General features: G+C 38.1%; 1 protein-coding gene across 1 annotated transcript; it reads left to right on the top strand.

Moving 5' to 3' along the window:
• Window positions 1-5236: 5236 nt before the first annotated feature.
• On the top strand, window positions 5237-6175 carry LOC126072091 (olfactory receptor 7D4-like). Its single transcript, XM_049876758.1, has one exon. It carries the CDS (start codon window positions 5237-5239, stop codon window positions 6173-6175), a length of 939 nt encoding a protein of 312 aa, XP_049732715.1.
• Window positions 6176-23558: the final 17383 nt, after the last annotated feature.

Raw genomic sequence — 23558 nt, 5'->3', positions numbered from 1 at the left:
TTCAAGTTGAAAATGCAGAAAATTAGAACAAGTTGATGAGAGCCAAAGTACGACCTTGAGTATATCCCACCTGAATTTAGAGATAACTTCAACATAGATTTGATGTGCTGAACACTAATGACCAAAGACCAGGCGAGGTGTGGAATGACATTAAGGCCATGCATGAAGAAAGCAAGAGGTCATTTAAAAGACAGGAGAGAAAGAAAAGACCAAAATGTGTGTCAAAGGAGACTTTGAAACTTGCTCTTGAATGTTGAGCAGCTAAAGCAAAAGGAAGAAATGATGAAGTAAAAGAGCTAAACAGGAGAGTTCAAAGTGTGGTTCAAGAAGGCAAAGCAAAATATTATAATGACAAGTATAAAAAGCTAGAGATAAAAAACCAAAAGGGAAGAACATGCTCGGCATTTCTGAAGCTGAAATATCTGAAGAAAAAATTCAAGCCTCAAGTTGCAATAGTGAAGGATTCTATGTGGAAAATATTAAATAATGCAGGAAGCTTGGAGAGAAGTTGGAAGGAGTATACAGAGCCGTTATACCAAAATGTTTGGTTGACGTTAAACTGCCAGAAGAATGTGTCTTGGAAGAAGTACAGCCAGAATGCTCCCTAGAAGTTGGGATGGTGAGACTTCATCTCACATACTTTGGACATATTATCAGGAGGGATCAATCCCTGGAGAGAGACATCATCCTTGGTAGAGGTGAAAAAGAGGAAGACCCTTAATGACATGAATTGACACAGTGGCTGCAAGAATGGACTCAACAACTGTGAGGATAGCACAGGACCGGACAATGATTTGTTCTGTTGTCCATAAGGTCAGTATGAGTCAGAATCAACTGTATAGCCCCTCACAACAAAAACAACAGCGATCTTCACAGAAGAAAACTGCCATATCTTTCTCCTGAAGAGGTGATGTTGGATTCAAACTATCGACCTTTTGGTTAGTAGCCAAGCACTTAACCACTGTACTATTAGGGCTCCTTCAGTGTGTACTACATCCTGGTAATTATGTAACCATAACTGCCTATGTATTCAGATGTTACAGTATGATAATTCCCTTTGAAATTATGCATCTTCCCATAAAACAAAACCAAACCCATTGCCGTTGAGTCAATTCTTACAGAGTCATAGGGACTCTGTAACAGTAGAGCTGCTCTATAGGGTTTCCAAAGAGCACTCTGTGGATCCCAACTGCAGACTTTTTGGTTAGCAGCCATAGCTCTTAATTATGCAACAAAGGTTTCCAAATCCTCCATTATGTAAAAAAGAAAAGAAAAGAAAAAAAAACTTTCCGAGACTCCATATTCAGTTTAAGATATGCTTTATCGCTCTCCTTGCCTTTCCCAAACAAACATTTGTACAGTAGGATTATACCTGCCACCTATATTTCCTCAATACTCAATCACCCTTCCTTCAACCACCCTACCTGAATTATTTCTGTCCCTACCCCTTTATTTACAGACCCAGGAAATAAATGCAGTTTTCTCTAAGATCAACAAAGTCTTCCATGTCACAACTGTAGGTCAAGTAATACTTTCCAGTCCATGTCTTATTAGTTTTTTAACAGCATTAAAACTATTGATCAGTTGGCTTTTCTTCAGATAGAACCTCTTTGCCTCCATAACCTTGAGGCCACCAAGTGACCCATAAAATCTCTAAATATTCTTTAAGGCAAACACTTCCCAGGGTTGGATTTCACTCTAAGATGCATAGTTCCTAGGTCTGGTTCCTTGTAGATGTTAAACTTCCCTCAGGAGACAGCTTGTTACTTTATATCAAACTAAAGATAGAAGAATTGCTCCTTAGAGGAAATAAGGCCACTTCACCCTCCCGCACCCCAATAGCTGCTTTGAAGAGACAAAATTGGAAGAAAATTTTCCATTTTATCTTCTTAGTAACCAAGGGAACTGAATCCTTTAGAGAGTGGAAGGACGATGGAACAATTTTTTTTTTTTTTTTTAAATGAACTCTTGATTCAACCCCAGAGACTCTGGAAACTTTAAACGTGTCCTCATTGTCTGTCACCCTGTAAATATTTGATTTCAGCCTTGGTGAAAATCAAATCGGGCTTCCCAGACATAGGCCATGGAGAAGGGAAACAGCTTCAGTGATACCATGAGAAAGAGTTAGAGTGTCACGTTTAGGGCTGGTGGAGTAAGAAGAAAAAGAGGAAAAAAAGTAGGTACTGGGCTTTGTCTCTCTGGTAATGCTTCTGAAACTTCCCGTATTTGTTTAGGAAGGTGAACTCCTTGTACTTTGAAAGCACTTTAGTTTCCATTGCAGCCAGTCTTCTGCAGCTCTCTTTCTATTTCTTCTTTGTCTTTCTGGAATTTAAAGCCTCCCTCCAAGAAGAGTTGCAAATGGCCATTTCCTGAATGTGTAATTTGCCAGAAAAACTCTGATTCAACCAGTTTTGACGTTTTATCTTATCTCTCTCATCAAATATGACTTCTCCACTCTCTTCTAGAAATTGTAGATTGCTGTTAGATTTCTTATATCCAGTAATTTATCCATTACCTACTCGATGAACATCTATTATGCAGGAGGTATTGTCTATTTTATTCCTAATGTGATCTTTTTTTTTATATATTCCCTAAGGGTTTTTGCCTAAATGAAAAGTTATTGGTCTCTAAATATTTCTTTAATATCCAGTCAACTTACTGGTAGCACTTAAAAGTTGTATTTTTTATGCTATTTCTACTTAGTGTCCACAATATCCATCTACAAATAATGTAATTATTTCTGAGGTTTTAGTATTCAGATCCATTTCCTCTTCCCGTCTGAAATGTTCAGGAGAATGGCTAACGTGGGGTTAGTTTGCCTTGGTTTATTCATGAATTTACCACAAACATTTTAGCACTTTAACGTAGATTGTCCTGTTGGCTGCGGTTTTAAAACAGCCATTCTATATTGGCTTCAGGCAATGATGGGTAAACAAAGTCACTATCTCTGACTTACAAGTAAACTTAAAATTGCCCACATAAAAGGGACGTTAAGGAAAAGTACCTAATGCTCTGTTTGTGGACCTCACAAACTCTGTCCTTCCTAGCTCTCAACTTCTGCTCTCCAATTCACTGGCCTCTGAAATCCCTTCCGTTACAAACCTCACTGCCACACAGGGCAACCAAAACTTTTATCCTCTCAGCCTTTTTTTGCTTGTCTTTTCCTGACTTGCTCTGACGGACAGTTGGTTACCTATTCTTCTTCTTTCAGCTCAAATGATCCTATTTCAGAAAAGCTTTTCTTACTCATCTCCACAGATTAGATTATACGTCCTCAATGATTTTTTAAAAATCTTTTTATTAATTACTATTCTTTATGCATGAATAATACTATTTTTCTTTTGTGGAAAATGTAAACATTTATTTTCAAATATTAAATTTGATTTTTAATTTCCTTTAGTATGACTTGCTCTGTAGAAGTTTTTAATATATTTAATCTAATTTATTCATCTTATTCATTTTAAGTAACTTCACTGATTTTAATACAACACATTCTCAATCAAGAGCATGTACACAGGAGCACACACATGTCTTGTATTGGATTTTAATGGTTGTGTGCTTTTATTGTCTCCTCTTATCTATATAGTCCACATGGCCTTTCCTCTTCTTGGAAGAATCCATCTGGCAGGTGGTTTCTGAAAAAGGGAGCCATAGGGATCTTCGCTAATTGGAAGAGATGCATGGAGGTCAAAAGAGGTAACAGACCTGTTGTGTTTGTAGTCATCACAATCCCATCCTCAATGGCTGCCATGGCTTAAAGGAGATATTGATAAGTCATAGACGTGCAAGACGTGATGATAAAAACAGAAGCTCATAATTAGCAACTGTCTACTTATATCATGGAAACCCTGGTGGTATAGTGGTTAAGAGCTACCTCTGCTAACCAAAAGGCTGGCAGTTTGAATCCACCAGGCAGTCCTTGGAAACTCTATGGGGCAATTCTACTCTGAGCTGTAGGGCCTCTGTGAGTCAGAATTGACTTGATGGCAATGGATTTTATAGGTTTAGTTAGAGGCACCATACTAGAAAAATTGCATGCATCATCTCATTGAATTTACTCATCAATCTCATTATGTAGGAAATATTTACTACTGTCATTGGAAAGGTGAGTTACCTATAGCTAAGAGAGATTAAGTAACTTTCTCCAGGTCACACAGGTAGTAAGTTGGTAGAAGCAAAATTCTATTCCAGGTAGTATGATTTAAACACTCATTTTTGAAATCACAGATTTATGCTTTAGCTTGAGAGAATTATGCATCTAAAATAATTGTCATAAAAGGAACAGTTTAATAATACATAACCAAACCAAACCCGTTGCTGTAGAGTGGATTCAGACTTACAGTAACCCTACGGGACAGAGCAGAACTGCCCCACAGGGTTTCCAAGGAGTCGCTGGTGGATTCAAACTGCCCATCTTTTGAATAGCAGCCTAGTTCTTAACCACTGCACCACCGGGCTATTATTAATTAGAAGCACTGGTATTGCAGTGGAAAAGCACTTGGCTGCTAACTAAAAGGTCACCTGTTCAAACCCACCAGCTGCTCCATGGGGAGAAAGATGTGACAATCGGCTTCCATAAAGACTGCAGCCTTGAAAGTCCTATGGGGCAGTTCTAATATGTCTTATAGGGTCACTGTGTGTCAGGATCAACTCAATGGGTTTGGGTTTTGTTTTTTGGCATTATTAATTGATATCATTCTGTTCACAAAGGCATTTCTAATCCTCACAAAGTAGGTAATGGTAATAACCAGATTTTTTAAAAAAAATAAGGTACCAAGAGTTAACTGTTATATCAATAGAATGTGACAGGTCACCTTTAAGACATGGATTTTCCACTCAGATGGCCTTTAATCACTAACGCAGAGCTACCAGAACGAAGGAGGTAAGGGGGTTATCAGGAAAAAGAACATACTTGGGAGATCACATGATATGTTTCCAATTAGCTTGGAAGGGTCAAAACAAAGAAGAAATTAGTTCATGTGCACAGATTCAAATAGCAGAATTAGAACCAGTGAATACAAGCTAAAAAGAGAGAGCTTTCTGCTAAATTAAAGTGTCTGAATAATTATACACATTTAAAACGGAAAAGGACTACCTGTGGCTGAGAGAGTCACTGCCATTGGAAGAACTCAATAACAAAAAGGAAGTCATATTGTAAAGGTGATGACTAGCTGAGATGCCAGTTGGCAGTTCATTGAATGTTGCTTTTACTTTCTCCAGCCTACACACTAGCTACATGGAAGCAGAAAACCAAACAAAACTTTCAGAATTTCTCCTGCTGGGCCTCTCAGAGGATTCTGAACTTCAGCCCCTCTTTTTTGGACTCTTCCTGTCCATGTACATGGTCGCTGTGCTTGGGAACCTGTTCATCATTCTGGCTGTCAGCTCTGACCCCCACCTCCACACCCCCATGTACTTCTTCCTCTCCAACCTGTCCTTTGTTGACATCTGTTTCATCACCACCACGGTCCCAAAGATGCTGGTGAACATCCAGACACAGAGCAAAGACATCTCCTACATAGGATGCCTCACTCAGGTGTATTTCTTCATGATTTTTGCTGGACTGGACAATTTTCTCCTGACCATTATGGCCTATGACCGATTTGTGGCCATCTGTCACCCCCTGCACTACACAGTCATCATGAACCCCCGGCTCTGTGTCTTGTTGGTTCTGATGTCTTGGGTCATCATTTTCTGGCTTGCTCTGTTTCACATTCTACTGATGTTGCGGTTGAACTTCTGTATAGGCACTGAAATTCCACATTTTTTCTGTGAACTGGCTCAGATTATTAAATTAGCCTGCTCTGATACCTTCATTGATAACATCTTCTTGTATGTATCGACTGCCATGCTGGGTGCATTTCCCTTCACAGGGATCCTCTTGTCTTATTCTCAGATTGTCTCCTCCTTAATGAGGATGTCCTCTTCTGGGGACAAGTATAAGGCATTTTCCACCTGTGGGTCTCACCTCTCTGTGGTCTTCTTGTTCTATGGGCCAGGCCTTGTGATATACCTCAGTTCTGCTGTAACCCATTCTTCCCAGAAAAGCTCTATTGCCTCAGTGATGTACACTGTCGTCACTCCCATGTTGAACCCCTTCGTATACAGCCTAAGGAATAAGGATGTGAAGGGAGCCCTGGGAAGGCTCCTCTGCAGAGCAGCCTCTTTTCCATGATGATGATTACTGGTCTCAGGGTTAAATGGGCTTCATGGTCCCCAAAGCCAAATATCATCATTTTAAATATCCTGATTCTTTTTTTCTTCCAAAAAGACATGCACCGTTTCTTCCAGTCCCAAAACACCTATGATTTTCCTTTCTACTTGTTAATGTACTACTTTCCCTCAACTCTTTCTTCATTAATTACTTCTGACTCTTATTTACTATAGGCTGTCCATAAATTTTTCTTTGGTCAGCTTTCTTAGGGCCATTCCTGAAAATGCCAACCTTAGATTTGCAGCATTTATCATGTCAAGTGCTGACATGGTTTCCCCAAAGGTTAATCTCTGAAGCATTGATGCTCTTCATTTTAATTTGGTTATATGTGTGTTTTTCCTTGAAAGAAATAAAATTAAAATCATACAATTGTCATAACCAAGTGCTTCCCACATGCGAACTGTGCTCATTGCTTTACATACATGATTTCATTTAACCATGATAACATTTCTTTGAAATATATTCTTATTCACTCCATTTTTCAGAGGAAGAGCCTCAAATTTAGACGGATTCAAACCTGGCAACTCATCATTGAATTAATACACCTACCTTTTCATAAGAACAATGATGTGGTTTTCAACCTTAAGTGTGGGAATCTAGATTTGATAGATGATTTTTTCAGATGGTTTGTAGTAATATACTGCCTGGGATGTTGATTCATTCTTTGTGGTCCTTCCTTGCTTATTTTCTTTCTTTCTTCTTCTTTACTTTCTCTCTTTCCTTATTTTATTTTGCCTTTATGCCTTGTCATTGCAATTTTAAGATATACTCCCAAGGCCCAAAAATATGTAGTAATGAATACAATGGAATAAGAGTTGTTCCCTCCCTCACATGGCTTAATTTTCTGGGATTCTCTGGAAGTGTCTTCAGGAATGGTAGTTGCATGCTTGTGGAATGCATTCAGAACTTCCTTTTTTTGACAGGAATATTGGTAGATTGATTCTGTCCAGCGAAATGTGGAGTGGTAGTTGCTGTCAATGGTCCTCTCACATTCCCTGGATCCTCTTACCATCTTTATTTTGCACACCAGTCTGACTTCCAACGGACAGCACCAGCTGGGACCTACTTTGCCAAATGCTTGGTGGCAGAAGTGACTGAGAATTATGTATTTCCAGGGGCAGGCTTCACTGAGAAGTGTGGGATATATCACCTTACCTGAGATAATTCTAAGATGAAAACTCTGCTCACTCACTATGGTAGCTGACTCAGTGCAAGTTTTATTGGATATGTTTCCTTCCCTGTGTCACTTTTCTCTCCCATCCATATTCCTTGCTCCTTCAAGTAAATTGCTTGCACTTGAATCCTTGTCTCAGTGTCTGCTTCTGCAAGAACCAAAACTAAGACAGTTGATAAAAACTGAGGAGCATTAAGGGAGTCATGAAAGGAACTGGGGACTTTGAGGTCAAAACAAAACTAAAAAAATAGGAAAGAAACAATTAACTGAAAAATCATAATTTTTTAGTGACAAAAGTCTTTTTTGACATGGCTTCAATTCACTGATTCCATTAAGTTTAATCAAATGTGTATTTCTTTCTTTTTTTCTTGTGCATTAGATGAAGGTTTACAGAGCAAATTAGTTTCTCATTAAACAGTTAATACACATATTGCTTTGTGACATTGGTTGCTATCCCCACACCTTGTCAATACTCTCTCCTTCTCGACCTTAGGTTTCTCATTATCAGCTTCCCTGTCACCTCCTGCCTTCTCATCCTTGCCTCTGGGTTGGTGTGGCCCTTTAGCCTTCTTTTGTTTTATGGCCTCTCTCTCTTTTTTTTTTTTTTTATCTTTGGCTGAAGGGTGAACATCAGGAGTGACTTCAGTGATGACTTCAAAGAGTGTCCAGTGACCATACTCTCGGGTTTTTCCAGCCTCCATAAGACCAGTAAGTCTGATCTTTTTTTGTGAGTTAGAATTTTGTTGTACAGTTTTCTCCAGCTCTGCTTGGGACTCTCTTTTGTGATCCCTGTCAGAGCAGTCAGTGGTGATAGCTTGCCACTCAAATGCGTATTTCATATCTACTATGTACAATTTGAGAAAGAGACTGGAGAGGTATAAAAAAAGAAAATAAAAAAAGATCTCAAATTAAGAGTGGTAAGCATAATCATATTCATGTGTAGTAGCAACTGCTGGAAAAAAAATATATTTTCAGCTCACCTTGAATAATTCCTTGGAAAACTTCCTGAAAATTTATCTTTAACAACTTCAGTGAGGTATCATTTACGTTCCATAAAATCAACCCAATATTGTAATTGAATGGTTTACATAAATTCATTTAGTTGTATATTCATCATCCCAATCCAGTTTTAGAAAGTCATGTACTACAAAGACACAGACATTTGGTCAGAAGAGTCTTAGATTGTGTTAAGTATGTGGTATCCCCAATGATATAGAAGTCAGGCAATGCTCCAGGTCCTGTCAAAAAGCTTCCATAAATATTTTATAAAGCAATATTTTATATCATTTTCCTAGTCTCCTCCAGTAACTACCTTCTTTCTATAACTATATAGGAAACAGATAAGGAGAGTGCCCTCCTGTTCTCTGTTTTTTTTTTTTTTTTTTTTGAATGGTTTATTAAAACAACTCCAGAGTTCTGGATTTATCTTAAAAGACTTGTTGCCTAAAATGTACATATCATTGGGACTGCTTCCTAATAGTATTTGGAATAAATTAGTGTATTTGTAAACATTTAATTACATCGTGGAAAACATCTATCCTGCTTGTTTTATTTTCAATCTTAGGCTTCCAGGAGAATTGTTGATGTTGTTGTTAGGTGCTGTCCAGTCAGTTCTGACTCATAGCGACCCTATGTACAACAGAATGAAACACTGCCCAGTCCTGCACCATTTGCACAATCATTGTTATACTTGAGCCCATTGTTGCATCCACTGTGTCAGTCCATCTGGTTGAGGGTCTTCATCTTTTTTGATGATCCACTATTTTACCAAGCGTGACATCCTTCTCCAGGGATATAAAAGAGATTAAACAACCAATCAAAAGGGAGCTACGGGGGAAGATAGACCCCACATCAGATGAAGATTGCCCAGGAGCAGAAGCTCAAAGAGATAAGGACATTTCTCCAGAGCTGACATAAAAAGCCTTCCCTAGAGCTGGCACTCTGAATTCATATTTCTAGCCTCCTAAAGAACAGTCTCTTCAATGCAGAGTAGCTGAAGTGAAGGGAAGAAATGATGAAGTAAAAGAGCTGAACAGAGTATTTCAAAGAGTGTCTCGAGAAGACAAAGTAAACTATTATACTGAAATGTGCAAAAACCTGGAGATAAGGAAACAAAAGAGGGAAGAATATGCTCAGTATTTCTCAAGCTGAAAGAACTGAAGAAAAAACTCTAGCCTCAACTTTCAATATTGAATAATTCTATGGAGAAAATATTAAACGAAACAGAAACCATCAAAAGAAAGTGGAAAGAATACACACAATCACTGTACCAAAAGAACGGGTTGATGTTCTACTATTTAAGGAGGTAGCATATGGTCAAGAACCCATGGTACTTAAGGAAGAGGTCCAAGCTACACTCAAGGCATTGGCAAAAACAAGGTTCCAGAAATTGACAGAATACCAATTAAGACATTTCAACAAATGTTTGCAGCCCTGGAAGTGTTCATGTGTTTATGCTAGGAAATTTGGAATCAGCTAACTAGCCAACTGACTAGAAGAGATCCATATTGTACCCATTCAAAGGAAAGTGATCTGACAGAATGCGGAGATTATTGAACAATATCATTAATATCACACTCAAGTAAAATTTTGCTGAAGATCAGTTAAAATTGGTTGGAATAGTATATCGACAGGAAACTGCCAGAAATTCAAGCCGGATTCTGAAGAGGACATGGAATGAGGGATATCATTGCTGTCAGAGAGATCCTGGCTGAAAGCAGAAAAGACCAGAAAGATGCTTACCAGTATTATGCAAAGGCATTCAACTGTGTGGATCATAACAAATTATGGATAATATTGTGAATAATAGGAATTTCAGAACACTTAATTGTGCTCATAAGGAAACTGTAGATAGATTAAGAGGCAGTCGTTCCAACAGAACAAGGGGATACTGCGTGGTTTAAAGTCAAGAAATCAAAGCACGCTATTGCACTGGGCAAATCTGCTGCAAAAGATCTCTTTTAGGCGTTAAAAGCAAAAATGTCACTTTAAGGAGTAAGGTGTGCCTGAGGAAGCCATGGTGCTTTCAATTGCCTCATATGCTTGTGAAAGCTGAGCAATGAATAAGGAAGATCAAAAAAGAATTGATGCCTTTGAATTACAGTGTTGGCAAAGAATATTGAATATACCATGGACTGTCAGAAGAACAAACACATCTGCCTTGGAAGAAGTCCAGCCAGAATACTCATTAGAGGCAAAGATGGCAAGACTTTGTCTCATATATTTTGAACAAGTTATCAGGAGAGGCCAGTCCCTGAAGGAGGACGTCATGCTTGATAAAGTGGAGAGTCAGCAAAAAAGAGGAAGACTTTCAACAAGATGGATCAACTCAGTGGCTGCAATAATAGACTCAAGCATAAAAATGATTGTGAGGATGGTGCAGGACCGGGCAGTGTTTCCTTTTGTTGTACACAGGGTGGCTATGAGTCAGAACTGACTCTGTGGCACCTAACAACAATAAATTTCTGTTTGTTAAAGCCACCTACTTGTGGTATTTCTGTTATTGCACCACTAAATAACAAAGACAGTAACATTAGTGGACCATTTACTAAGTACCTGATAATATTCTAAGGCAATGGTTCTCAACGCTGGCTGTTCTTTAGGATGTCCAAGGGGATTCACAGGTAGAGAGCTTAATTTGATTGGTTCTAGGCTGTATCCACTGCCCTAGTGGTACAGTGATTGAGAGTGACGGCTGCTAACTGAAAGGCTGTATCCAGGTCATCAGTATATTTTAAAAGATCCACAGCAATTATAAGGTAAATCAGGATTGAGAACCACTGGTCTAAGTACTTTGTATGTATCTTTTAATCTAATATCTCAATAGGCTCAATTAATATCCACATTTTACAGATGTGCAAACCATACAGGTGTTTGTCATATTATTCTGCTATTTTTACCTTTGCATTCATATTGGACTTGCCAAGAGAAATGAAAAACTGAGTTGTCTTCAAGGAGCTGACATTAGAAATACAATCTTCATATCAGAAAAAAGCGCTTCATAAGTAGGCATAAAAGGGCTGACTTTAGAATCTCCCTGTTTTTAAATTCTTGAAATCTAACTAAGTGTATTTGATGAGGGCCTATTATTCACTAATGTTTGTGCTTTTACAAAGCCATTAGGGTCTCTGGGTAGCACAAGCAGTTTGAAATTGGCTGCTAACCTAAAAGTTGGTAGTTCAAACTTATCCAGTGGCACAGCAGAAGAAAGGTCTGGTGATCTGTTTCTGTAAAGAATACAGCCAAGAGAATCCTATGAAGCAGTTCTATTCTGTAACACATGGAGTTCCCATAAATTGGAACCAACAAGAGGGCAATGCGATTGGTTTGGTTTTTGGTTTTACCAATCTGTTAGAGATAGAGACAAAAAAAAAAAAAAAAAAGCAAATTCAACACTGGATATTTTCCTGAGATTGTGTAATGTTGATACAATTAATCCTGGATAAAATGAAAAAAGGAAACACAGCGTTTCTTAAAAGTTAATTATTGTTTAATCATTGGTGGCATTGTACACTAATGCTGTATTTTGGATCGGTGATTTTTTGCATTTAACAAAAACATGGTTCTCAAAATTTGATGTTCACTGTAGCCAATGGTTAGAATTTAATTTGAAAAGGCTTTTAAAAGATGGCCTATATATTAGCATAAGCACTTACCTCCATGGAAGATGGATGACAGAAAAACAAAAGAATGAAAAAATCTGTGAAGATAATTGGCATATAAACATGCTCTCTGAATATGAATATTTTATTTTATTTTGTTGTTGTTAGGTACTGTCCAGTCAGTTCTGACTCGTAGTGACCTTATGTACAACAGAATGAAACACTGCCGGTCCTGCGCCATCCTCACAATTGTTTTTATGCTTGAGCCCGTTGTTGTTGCAGCCACTGTGTCAGTCCATCTTGCTGAAGGTTTTCCTCTTTTTCACTGACCCTCTACTTTACCAAGCATCATGTCCTTCTCCAAGAACTGATCACTCCTGATAACAAGTCCAAAATACATGAGACGAAGTCTCACCATCCTTGCCTTTAAGGAGCATTCTGGGTGTACTTATTCTAAGACAGATTTGTTAGTTCTTTTGGCAGTCCACGGTATATTCAAAATTCTTCACCAACACCATAATTCCAAGGTGTCAATTCTTCAGTTTTCCTTATTCATTGTCCGGCTTTCTAATGCATCTAAGATGATAGAAAACACCATGGCTTGGGTCAGGTGGGCCTTAGTTGTTAAGGTGACATCTTTGCTTTTTAACACTTTAAAGAGGCCTTTTGTAGCAGATTTGCCCAATGCAATGTGTCATTTGATTACTTGACTGCCCTTTCCATGGGTGTTGATTATGGATCCTTGACAACTTCAATCTTTTCTCCATTTCTCATGATATTCCTTATTGGTCCAGCTGTGAGGATTTTTGTTTTCTTTATATCAAAGTGTAACTCATACTGAAGCCTGTAGTCTTTGATTTTCATCAGTATTTGCTTCAATTCAAGTCTTCAATTTCAGCAAGCAAGTTTGTGTCATCTGCATATCACAGGTTGTTAATAAGTCTTCCTCCAGTCCTGATGTCCCATTCTCCTTCATATAGTCCAGCTTCTTGGATTATTTCCTCAGCATACAGATTGAATAATTATGGTGCAAAGATACAACCCTGATACACAACTTTCCTGACTTTAAACCACGCAGCATCCCCTTGTTCTGTTTGAATGACTGTCTCTTGATCTATGTACAGGTTCCTCATAAGCACAATTAAGTGTTCTGGAATTCCCATTTTTTACAATGTTATCCATAATTTGGCGTGTTCCACACAGTTGTATGTCTTTGCATAACCAATTAAATACAGGTAAACATATTTTCCTTGGTTAATATTAATTAATGGAGGAGGGTCAGATTTCTTTTTTGCAAATGCCTTTTTAAACTATGGAAGATATTTCTTAGACTACTGAGTTAAAGATTGATAATATTTTATTAATTCAAGTTGTACTAAGTTAGAATCAGTAGGCAATGTAGGGAAAGATCATAGTCCTTCCAGTAATTATTTCATAAGGTATAAGTTTATGAGATCCAAGAGTAGTACTTCTTAAGTTTAGAAGGACTAAGGGAGAACTTCCCCCCACTCATCTGCCAGTTTGTCATACTGTGGGGGCTTGTGTGTTGCCATGATGCTGGAAGCTGTGCCATCGGTGTTCAAATACCGGCAGGGTCATCCATGGTGCACACGTTTCAGCTGAGCTTCCAGACTAAGCCTAGGAAGAAGGACCCAGTGGTCTACTTCTGAAAAGAAGTGGCCCCTGAAAATCTTATGAATAGCAGCAGAACATTGTCTGGTATAGTGCCAGAAGATGAGCCCCTCAGGATGGAAGGCACTCAAAATACAACTGGGAAAGAGCTGTCTCCTCAAAGTAGAGCTGACCTTAATGACGTACATGGAGTCAAGCTTTCAGGACCTTCATTTGCTGGTGTGGCACGATTCAAAATGGAAGAAACATCTGCAAATATCTATTAATAATTAGAACATGGAATGTATAAGGTATGAAAATAGGAAAATTGAAAATAAAAAATGAAATGGAACACATAAATATTGATATCCTAGGCATAAGTGAGCTGAAATGGATTGGTATGGTCCATTTTGATTTGGACGATCATATGATCTACTCTGACAGGAATGACTAACTGAAGAGGAATGATATTGCATTCATCATCAAAAGGAACATTTCAAGATCTTTCCTGAAGTACAATATTGTCGGTGATAGAATAATATCCTTATGCCTGCAAGGAAGACCAGTTAATATGAGTATTAGTCAAAGTTACACACCAACATCAGAAGTCAAAGATGAAGAAATTGAAGATATTTTACCTGCTTCTGCAGTCTTAAATTAATCAAACATGTGATCTGGTTGCACTGATAATTACTGGTGATTGGAACGTGAAACTTGGAGACAAGAAAGATCTGTAGTTGGAAAATACGGCCTTGGTGATAGAAATGATGCCAGAGATCGAATGATAGAATTTTGTAAGACCAACAAAGTCTTCATTGCAAATACGTTTTTTCAACGACAACAGCAGCCACACATGTGGTCCTGGCTGAATGGAATACACAGGAATCAAATCGACTACATCTATGGACAGAGAAGATAGAAAAGCTCAATATCCTCAGTGAGAATAAGGCCAGGGGCAGACTCTAGAACAGACCACCAACTGCTCATATGCAAGTTCAAGTTGAAGCTGAAGAAAATTGGAACAAGTCCACAAGAGTCAAAGTATGACCTTGAGTATATCCCACCTGAATTTAGAGACTATTTCAAGAATAGATTTGATGCATTGAACCCTAATGACCAAAGACCAGATGAGTTGTGGAATGTTGTAAAAGACATCATATGTGAAGAAAGCAAGAGGTGATTAAAAAGACAGGAAAGAAAGAAAAGATCTAAATGGATGCCAGAAGAAACTGAAACTTGCTCTTGAACACTGAGTAGCTAAAACAAACAGAAGAAATGATGAACTCAAGGAGCTGAACAGAGTTCAAAGGGTGCCTCAAGAAGACAAAGTAAAGTATTATAATGACATGTGCAAAAGATGGAGATAGAAAATCAAAAGTGAAAAACACCGTAGACGTTTCTCAAGCTGAAAGAACCGAAGAAAAATTTCAAGCCTCCAGTTGCAATATCGAAGGACTCTACTGGGAAAATATTAAAACAGGGGAAGCATCAAAACAAGATGGAAGAAATATAAAGATTGTGTCACTATATTAAAATGAATTGGTTGACAATCAGCCATTTCAGGAGGGAGAATATGATCAATAACTTAATGGTACTGAAGGAAGAAGTCCAAGCTGCACTGAAGGCATTGGCAACAAACGAGGCTCCAGGAATTGACAGAAACCAATGGCGATGTTTTCACAAACAAATGCAGTGCTGGAAGTGCTCGCTCATCTATGCAAAGAAATTTGGACGACAGCTACCAGGCCAACTGACTGGAAGAGATGTATATTTATGCCTATTCCCGAGAAAGGTGATCCAACTGAATGCAGAAATTATCGAACAATACCATTAATATCACACAAAGTAAAATTTTGCTGAAGATCATTCAAAAGCATGAGCAGTAGTATATTGACTGGGAACTGCCACAAATTCAAACTGGATTCAGAAGAGGATGCATGAACCAGGGATATGATAGGTGATGTCAGATGGATCCCAGCTAAAAGCAGAGAAAACTAGGAGATGTGTACCTGTGTTTTATTGACTGCATAGATCATAAAAAAAAAATTTTTTTTTAAGGCATACATAAATCAAGAGACAGTCATTTGAACAGAACAAGGGGATACCACATGGCTTAAAGTTGTTAAATGTTGGTCAGGGTTGCATCCTTTCACCATACACATTCAATCCGAATGCTGAGCAAATAATCCGAGAAACTGGACTATAGGAAGAAGAATAGGGCATCAGGATTGGAGGACGAATCATTAACAACTTGCGAGACGCAGATGACACAACTTTGCTTGCTGAAACTGAAGAGAACTCATGACGTGCTTACCGATGAAGATCAAAGACTACAGCTTTCAGTATGGATTACACCTAAACATAAAGACAACAAAAATCCTCACAACCAGACCAGTGAGAAACATCATGATAAATGGAGAAAAGGTTAAAGTTATCAAGGATTTCATTTTACTTGGATCCACAATCAACAGCCATGGAAGCAGCAGTCAAGAACTCAAAAGATGCATTGCATTGGGCAAATCTGCTGCAAAGGACCTCTTCAAAGTGTTGAAGAGCAAAGATGTCACCCTGAAGACTGAAGTGCGCCTGACCCAAGCCATGGTATTTCCAATCACATCAGATGCATGTGAAACCTGGACAATGAATAAGGAAGATCAAAGAAGAGTTGACGCCTTTGAATTTTGCTGTTGGCGAAGAATATTGAATATACCATGGACTGCCAAAAGAATGAACAAATCTGTCTTGGAGGAAGTGCAGCCAGAATGCTCCTTAGAGGTAAGGATGGCGAGACTGCATCTTATATACTTTGGACATGTTGTCAGGAGGGACCAGTCCCTGGAGAAGGACATCATGCTTGGCAGAGTACAGGGTCAGCGGAAAAGAGGAAGACCCTCAACGAGGTGGATTGACACAGTGGCTGCAACAATGAGCTCAAGCATAACAATGATTGTAAGGATGGCACAGGACCGAGCAGTGTTTCGTTCTATTGTGCATAGGGTCACTATGAGTCAGAACCGACTCGACGACACCTAACAACAATAAGGATCCTGAATTCTTTAGGAAATCTATGAGCATCCTCACCTCAATTTGGAATATTTTTGGCAATACTATGCAGTTCTATACGAGTCAAAGGAGCGAAAGTAATAATAGGATTCTTTGAATTTTCTCTAGTGCCCACTCCACCTTTTGTAAGGAGAATTTTAAAAAGCATTTCAATTACAGGCTTTAAATTTTCTGACCTTGATTGGGTAGCTTAGGGATCTTTGATACCATATCCTATGAATTAGAAATTTCATGAATAGGATCCACCATCTTTGAATCTTTAGTAGAGTTTCTTGAAAAGAAAGGGAGTTCAGGCAAAGAATTCTCAGGAGGACAAAGAAGCAGAGGAGGATATAGAGAAGAGGCTGCCATTGGGGGCAGAATGAACTGCAGTCTGGGGTATAAATACAAAAGAACTCTGGCTTTCTAATTTTTTATTTTTGATAAGCAATTCAGAAATTAAATTCTGCAATTCTTTATTCTGTTTAGTGAATTTAGATACAGAATTCTGCAAAGAGGATACTATACTCTGTTGGTGGTATTTTTTAGCTTCAAATTGTCAGTCTGAAAAAATGTCCCATTGCAATTTTTTTATCCAGGCCCTTCTCTGTTCTAATTCACTGAGCAGATGATTCAATCTAGGAAGTTAAAAAGTTCCATAATTTGGCCATTCATCCAAACTGCCTTTAGTAAAGCCATCCAAGTAGGCGAAAATGAGCAAGAAGAAGAACCATAATACCTATTCAAATCATGAGCAGGAGTTTTCAGAGGAAACATCATCTTGCTCTTCAAATTGGCATTCCTCATATTTCCAGAAGCAGTGTAAATTAGTTTAGGAAGATTTTCAAACAAAAAATCAGAGCTTTCAGCTTCTCACAACCAGCTAATTTCTTTAACAAAAGAATGCCACAGAGTTTGGAAATGTGGCTTCTCATGATTCTAAGGTCCTTAAGCAATGACTCTGAGGTACCTGAAAAAAAAAAAAAAAACTTATGTTCCATTCAAAAAACAGAGAAGAGAAAACAAACCCTTCAATAAATGTCAGGGAGCCTCTATGCCAAGTATGCAGACTCAGGCCCAAAAGATGTTTATGTGCCACAATTCTGGGATTCTGCAAAAAGTGGTTAGGTTCAAGAGGCCTTGCTGGTGCCAGAAGCTCTCATTTTCTTACTGCCCTGGATGCTACACAGGTAAAATCCTTTGGGTCCCTTCATGGTGTCAACAAGTAATGTCCTTGTGAAGCCACTGGACCAACACTCCAAAGTGTTATTTAAACATACTAAATTTATTGAAGGAATTAACGGCAGAGAAGCATGCCTTTAGATTGGCTGTAGTGGTATGCTCTGCCTTATGGCAAAACAGAGATATTTAACAAGTAGAATGAGTACAGATAACAACTTCGCATGAAAGCAATAGCAGGAAAGGAGGTGAGATTTACAAGGGTGGCAATTAACTGTGAAACTGTCTTTACATCAGTTTCTATCTAAGATAAATCTGTCATACATGATATAATTTAACTAAGGTAATATCTCTAAATATTCTGAAGGGACTGTAAGTAAAAAAAAATACATGACACAAAGAAGGACATTAAATAATAGTTAAAGTGTGTTTTCATTGGAAACCCTGGTGGAGTAGTGGTTAAGTGCTATGGCTGCTAACCAAAATGTCAGCAGTTTGAATCTACCAGGCACTCCTTGGAAACTCTAGGCAGCATTTCTACTCTGTCCTATAGGGTCGTTATGATTCGGAATCCACTCAATGGCAATGTATGGGTTTTGGTGTATGCATTAAGAAGACACAACAATTATAAACATATATGCACCTAACAACAGAGCACCAAAATATATAAAGCAAACACTGACAGAATTGAAAGGAAAAATAGAATGTTTATCAGTCATAATTGGAGACTTCAATACACATCTTTCAATAATGATTAGAACATCCAGACAAAACAAAAGTAAGAAAATAGAGAACTTGACAACATTATAAAGCAACTAGACTTAAAAGATATAGAAAATACCATCCTTGCCCTTGCCTTTTGGCAAAAATTAAGGGGGAAATAAATGTCATAGAATTAATATTTACTAGCTTAAAACTCAACAACAAAGTGGAAAATGTAGCTTATAAAAATGAGCAAAGTCAAAGGTACCTGGGCAATGAGACATCATTCCAGGCAGTCTTACATAACTTAACATAGCATAGTTAGTTTACTTCAGGCTGTACCATAAGTTTGTTTCAAGATATAAGTTCAGGAGTGCTATTGTGGAAGGTAACAAGATGGTTAAAAAGAATCAAGTTGGTATAAAAAGGAATAAAAGAAACTCTTATAATTCGACAACCATATCCAAATAATCTAATAAAGAATGGGCAAAAGATGTAGATAGACATTTCTTTAAAAGAGATATAGAAAGGGTCAAGAATCAGATGAAAGATGCTAAATATCATTAGTCTTTAAGGAAATTCAAATCAAACCACAGATACCACTTCACTTCTATGAAGCTGACTTTAATAATAATAACAATAAAGAGAAAATAACAGTGTTGAGAATGTGGAGATGTTTCTGGTGGGAATGTAAAGTGGAAGAAGAATTCTCCCTTGAAGAATTAAGACCTATAGGCCTGAAGAGGCCAGCTGAGGAAAACTGAAGAACCAACTCCCCAAGTGGTTCACTGGAAGTGATATTATGTTGGGTCATTTATACTTCCACCTCTTGATTTCTGGACCCAGGTATTCTACATGTTGGGGATACAGAACGTTATGATTGTCTTTGATTTACAGTATATACTAAATTACGCCCAAACCCATTGCCATTGAGTCAATTCCAACTCATCAGGAACCTATAGGACAGAGTAGAACTGTCCCATAGAGTTTCTAAGGCTGTAATCTCTACAGAAGCAGACTGCCACATCTTTTCCTGCAGAGCGGCTGGTGGTTTGGAATCACTGACCTTTTGGTTAGCAGCCGAGCTCGTAACCACCACACCACCAGACCTCCTTCAGTGTATAATGCATCCTGCAAATTCTGTAGCCATAACTGCTTATGTATTTAAATGTCACACTCTATATGATGATTCCCCTCGAAATTAATCATCTTCCCATGTCTTAAAAAAAAAAAAAAATTCCAACACTCTCTATTCACTTTAGGCTATGCTTTATCCCATTCCTTCCTCTTCCTGACAAACTTATACAATAGGTCTATACCTGCCACCTACATTTCCTCAATATTCAATCATCCTACCTGAATTATTTCTGTCTCTACCCCTTTATTTAGAGATGAATGGAGTCCTCTCTAAGATGAACAAATTCTTCCATGCGCCAAGTGTATGTCAAGGGATATTTTTCAGTCCTTGTTTTATTAGTTCTTTAACAGCATTAAAATTATTAACCAGTTTGTTTTTCTTCAAACAGAACCTCTTTGCCTCCATAACCTTGAGGACACCAAGTGACCCATTCTCCTTAGTGTCCACAATATCATCTACAAATAGAATAATTATTTCTGAGGTTTTTATACTCAGACCCATTTCCTTTTCTCATCTTAAATGTTCAGGAGAATGACTAAAGTGGGATTAGATTGCCTCGGTTTATTCATGAATTTAGTACAAATAGTTTAGAGTTTTAATGTAGATTATCCTGTGCACTATGGTTTTAAAACACCATTCTCTATATGGTTAAGGCAATGGTGGGTAAACAGTCACAACCTCAGACTCATAAGTAAACATAAAATGACCCACAGAAGAGGCACACTAAGCAATACCCTTTAAGGCAAATACTTCCCAGGGTGGAATTTCATGCTGAGAGAGGGTTCCTAGGTTTGTTTCCTTTTAGAAGTTAAACTTTCCTTAGGGGACAGCTGGGCAGCTTGTTACTTTAAAATCAAACTGAAGATAGAAGAATTTCTCCTTGAAGGAAATAAATCCATCTCTTCCCCTCCAACCCCCCCCCTCCCCGCCCACAAAGCTGCCTATGAAGAGGCAAAACTGGCAGGAAATTTTCCACTTTATCTTCTTTGTACTCAAGGGAGCTGAATTCATTTAGAGAGCGGAAAGACAATAGAACAATTTATTTAACGAAGAGCTCTGGGATTCAACCCATGAGACCCTGGAAACTTTAAACAAATTCTCATTGCCCGTCACCCTGTAAATATTTGATCCCAGCCTGGGTGAAAACCAAATTGGGCTTCCCAGAGAGAGACCATGGAGAAGAGAAAAACTGCTTCAGTGATACCATCAGAAAGAGTTAGTGTGTCGCCTTCAGGGCTGGTGGAGTAAGAGGCAAAAGAGGAGAAAAGAAGTGGGTACTGGGCTTTATATCTCTGGTAAGGATACTGAGACTTCTCATATTTGTTTAGGAAGGTGTACTTCCTGTACTTTGAAAGACCTTAGTTTTAATTGCAGCTAGTCTTTTTTCAGCACTCATTCAGCTTCTTCTTTGCCTTTCTGGAATCTAGAGCCTCTCTCCAAGAAGAGAGCTGGAAATGGCCATTTCTGGAATGTGTGATTTTCTGGAGAACCTCAGACTCAGCCAGTTCTGACATTTTATCTTATCTCTCTCACCAAACCTCACTTCTCCACTCTCTTTTATAAACTGTAGATGGCTGTCAGATTTCCTAAATCCAGTAATTTCTCCATTACTTGCTGAATGAACATGTATTATACAGGAGGGATTATCTATTTTGTTCCTAATGTGACTGGGTTTTTCTATACATTCCCTATTTTTGTTCCAGATGAAAAGTTATTGGTTTCTAAATATTTCTTTAATATCCACCAAACGTACTGATAACACTTAAAAGTTGTATTTTTTTTTTTTTTTGCTATTCTCTTAAGTGTCCACAGTATCATTTACAAACAGAATAATTTTTTCTGAGGTTTTAGTACTCAGACCCATTTCCTTTTCTCATCTTAAATGTTCAGGAGAATGACTAAAGTGGGATTAGATTGCCTCAGCTTATTCATGAATCTAGTACAAATATTTTAGTGTTCTAATGTAGATTATCCTTTGGCTGTGGTTTTAAAACACCATTCTATATATGGTTAAGGCAATGGTGGGAAAACAAAGTCACAACCTCAGACTCATAAGTAAACATAAAATTACCCACGTAAGAGGCACACTAAGCAACAGTGTTGGACGCCATATTTGTGGGCCTCAGGAGCTCTGTCCTTCTTAGCCCTCATTCTCTGCTCTCCATCTCACTGGCCTCTCAAACCCCTTCCATTACCAAGTTCATTGTACCACGAGGAAACCATCCTTCTGTTCTCTCAGTCTGTTGTGCTTGTCCTTTCCTTACTTCCTCTGACTGACAATTACCTATTCTTCCTCTCTCTGCTCAGATAATCCTACTTTCAGATAAGCCTTTCCTACTCATCTGTCCAGACTTAATTATATATCCTCAATGATTTTTTTTTCTCTTTTTAATTAACTTCCACTCTTTATGCATTGGCAATACTATTTTTCTTTTATGTAAAAAATAAACACTTATTTTCAAATCTTAAGGCTGACTTTTAATTTTACCTTTTTTCATAGTATTTTAGATGAAAGTTTACAGGAAAAACTAGCTTGTCATTAAACAATCAGCACACTTATTGTTTTGTGACATTGATTGCCAACCCCACGACACGGCAACACTCTTCCCTTCCGGACCTTGGGTTCCCTATTACCAGCTTTCCTGTTCCTTTCTGCCTTCTACTCCTTGCCCCTGGGCTGGTGTGCCCATTTAGTCTCATTTTTTTTTTTTTCATAGGCCTGTCTAATCTTTGGCTGAAGGGTGAACCTCAGGAATGAAACTTCATTACTGAACTAAAAGGGTATCTGTGTGTAATTTTCTTTGGCTTGATTTACTCCTATAGCAGCTTTTAATATTTGTAATCTATTCTATCCATTGTATTCTTTGTAATTAACTCCAGTGATTTTAATACAACAAACCCTTACTCAAGAGCATGTACACAAGAGCACACACATGCCTTGTATTTGATGTTAATATTTGTGTGCTTTTATTTCCTCCTTCTATCTGCATAGTCCACATAGTCGTTATTTCCTCCTCTTATTATTATTTTTTTTTATCTACATAGTCCACATAGTCCTTTTCTCTTCTTGGGAGAATTCATCCGGCAGGTAGTTTCTGAAATAGGGAGCCACAGGGATCTTCACTCAAAAGAGGTAACGGACCTGTTGTGTTTGTAATCACCATAATTCCATCTGTGCTTGATGGATGGCCTAGTATAACAGGAATACTGATAAATGCAAGACAGATTTATTGTGATGACAAAAAGAGAGGCTCACAATTACCAAGTGCCTACAATATATCACAGGCTCCACACTGGAAAAATGATGTGCATCATCTCATCTAATTCACTCATCAATCTCATTATGTAGAGAATATTTACTCCTCTCATTGGAGAAGTGAGGTATCTGCTGCTAAGAGAGTTTGAGTAACTTTCACGTGGTCACATAGGTAGTAAGTCTGTAAAGCCAAAATTCTATTCCAGGCAGGATGATTCAAACACTCGTTTTTGTAATCACAGCTTTATATTGTAGCTTGGGAGAACTATATATCTAAAGGAATTATCATAAAAGGAACAGATTAATGAGTCTTGGAGGCATAGCGGTTAAGCTCTTGGCTGCTAGCCTAAAGATACGTGGTTCAAATCCACCATCTGCTCCATGGGAGAAAGACATAGCAGTCTTCTTCTGTAAAGATTGCAGCCTTGGAAACACTATGGGACAGTTCTACTGTGTCCAATAGGGTCACTACTTGTTGGAATAGATTTGATGACAATGAGTTTTATTTATTTATTTATTTGGTGTTATTAATTGAGATCCTCCTATTCACGAAGGCATTTCTAAACCTCTCAAAGAAGGTAATGGTAATAACCAGATTTTTAAACAACAACAACAAAAAAGTCACCAAGAGTTAACTGTCA

This window comes from Elephas maximus, chromosome 3, assembly GCF_024166365.1.
Source record: "Elephas maximus indicus isolate mEleMax1 chromosome 3, mEleMax1 primary haplotype, whole genome shotgun sequence".
In the NCBI taxonomy this organism is placed as follows: Eukaryota; Metazoa; Chordata; class Mammalia; order Proboscidea; family Elephantidae; genus Elephas; species Elephas maximus.
Note: the sequence above shows the minus strand (reverse complement) of the source record. Positions and strands in the feature narration are given on the sequence as shown.

Bases quoted from the DNA above. Each gene is read 5' to 3' on its own strand.
- LOC126072091 (XM_049876758.1), top strand. From the start codon at position 5,237: ATGGAAGCAGAAAACCAAACAAAACTTTCAGAATTTCTCCTGCTGGGC.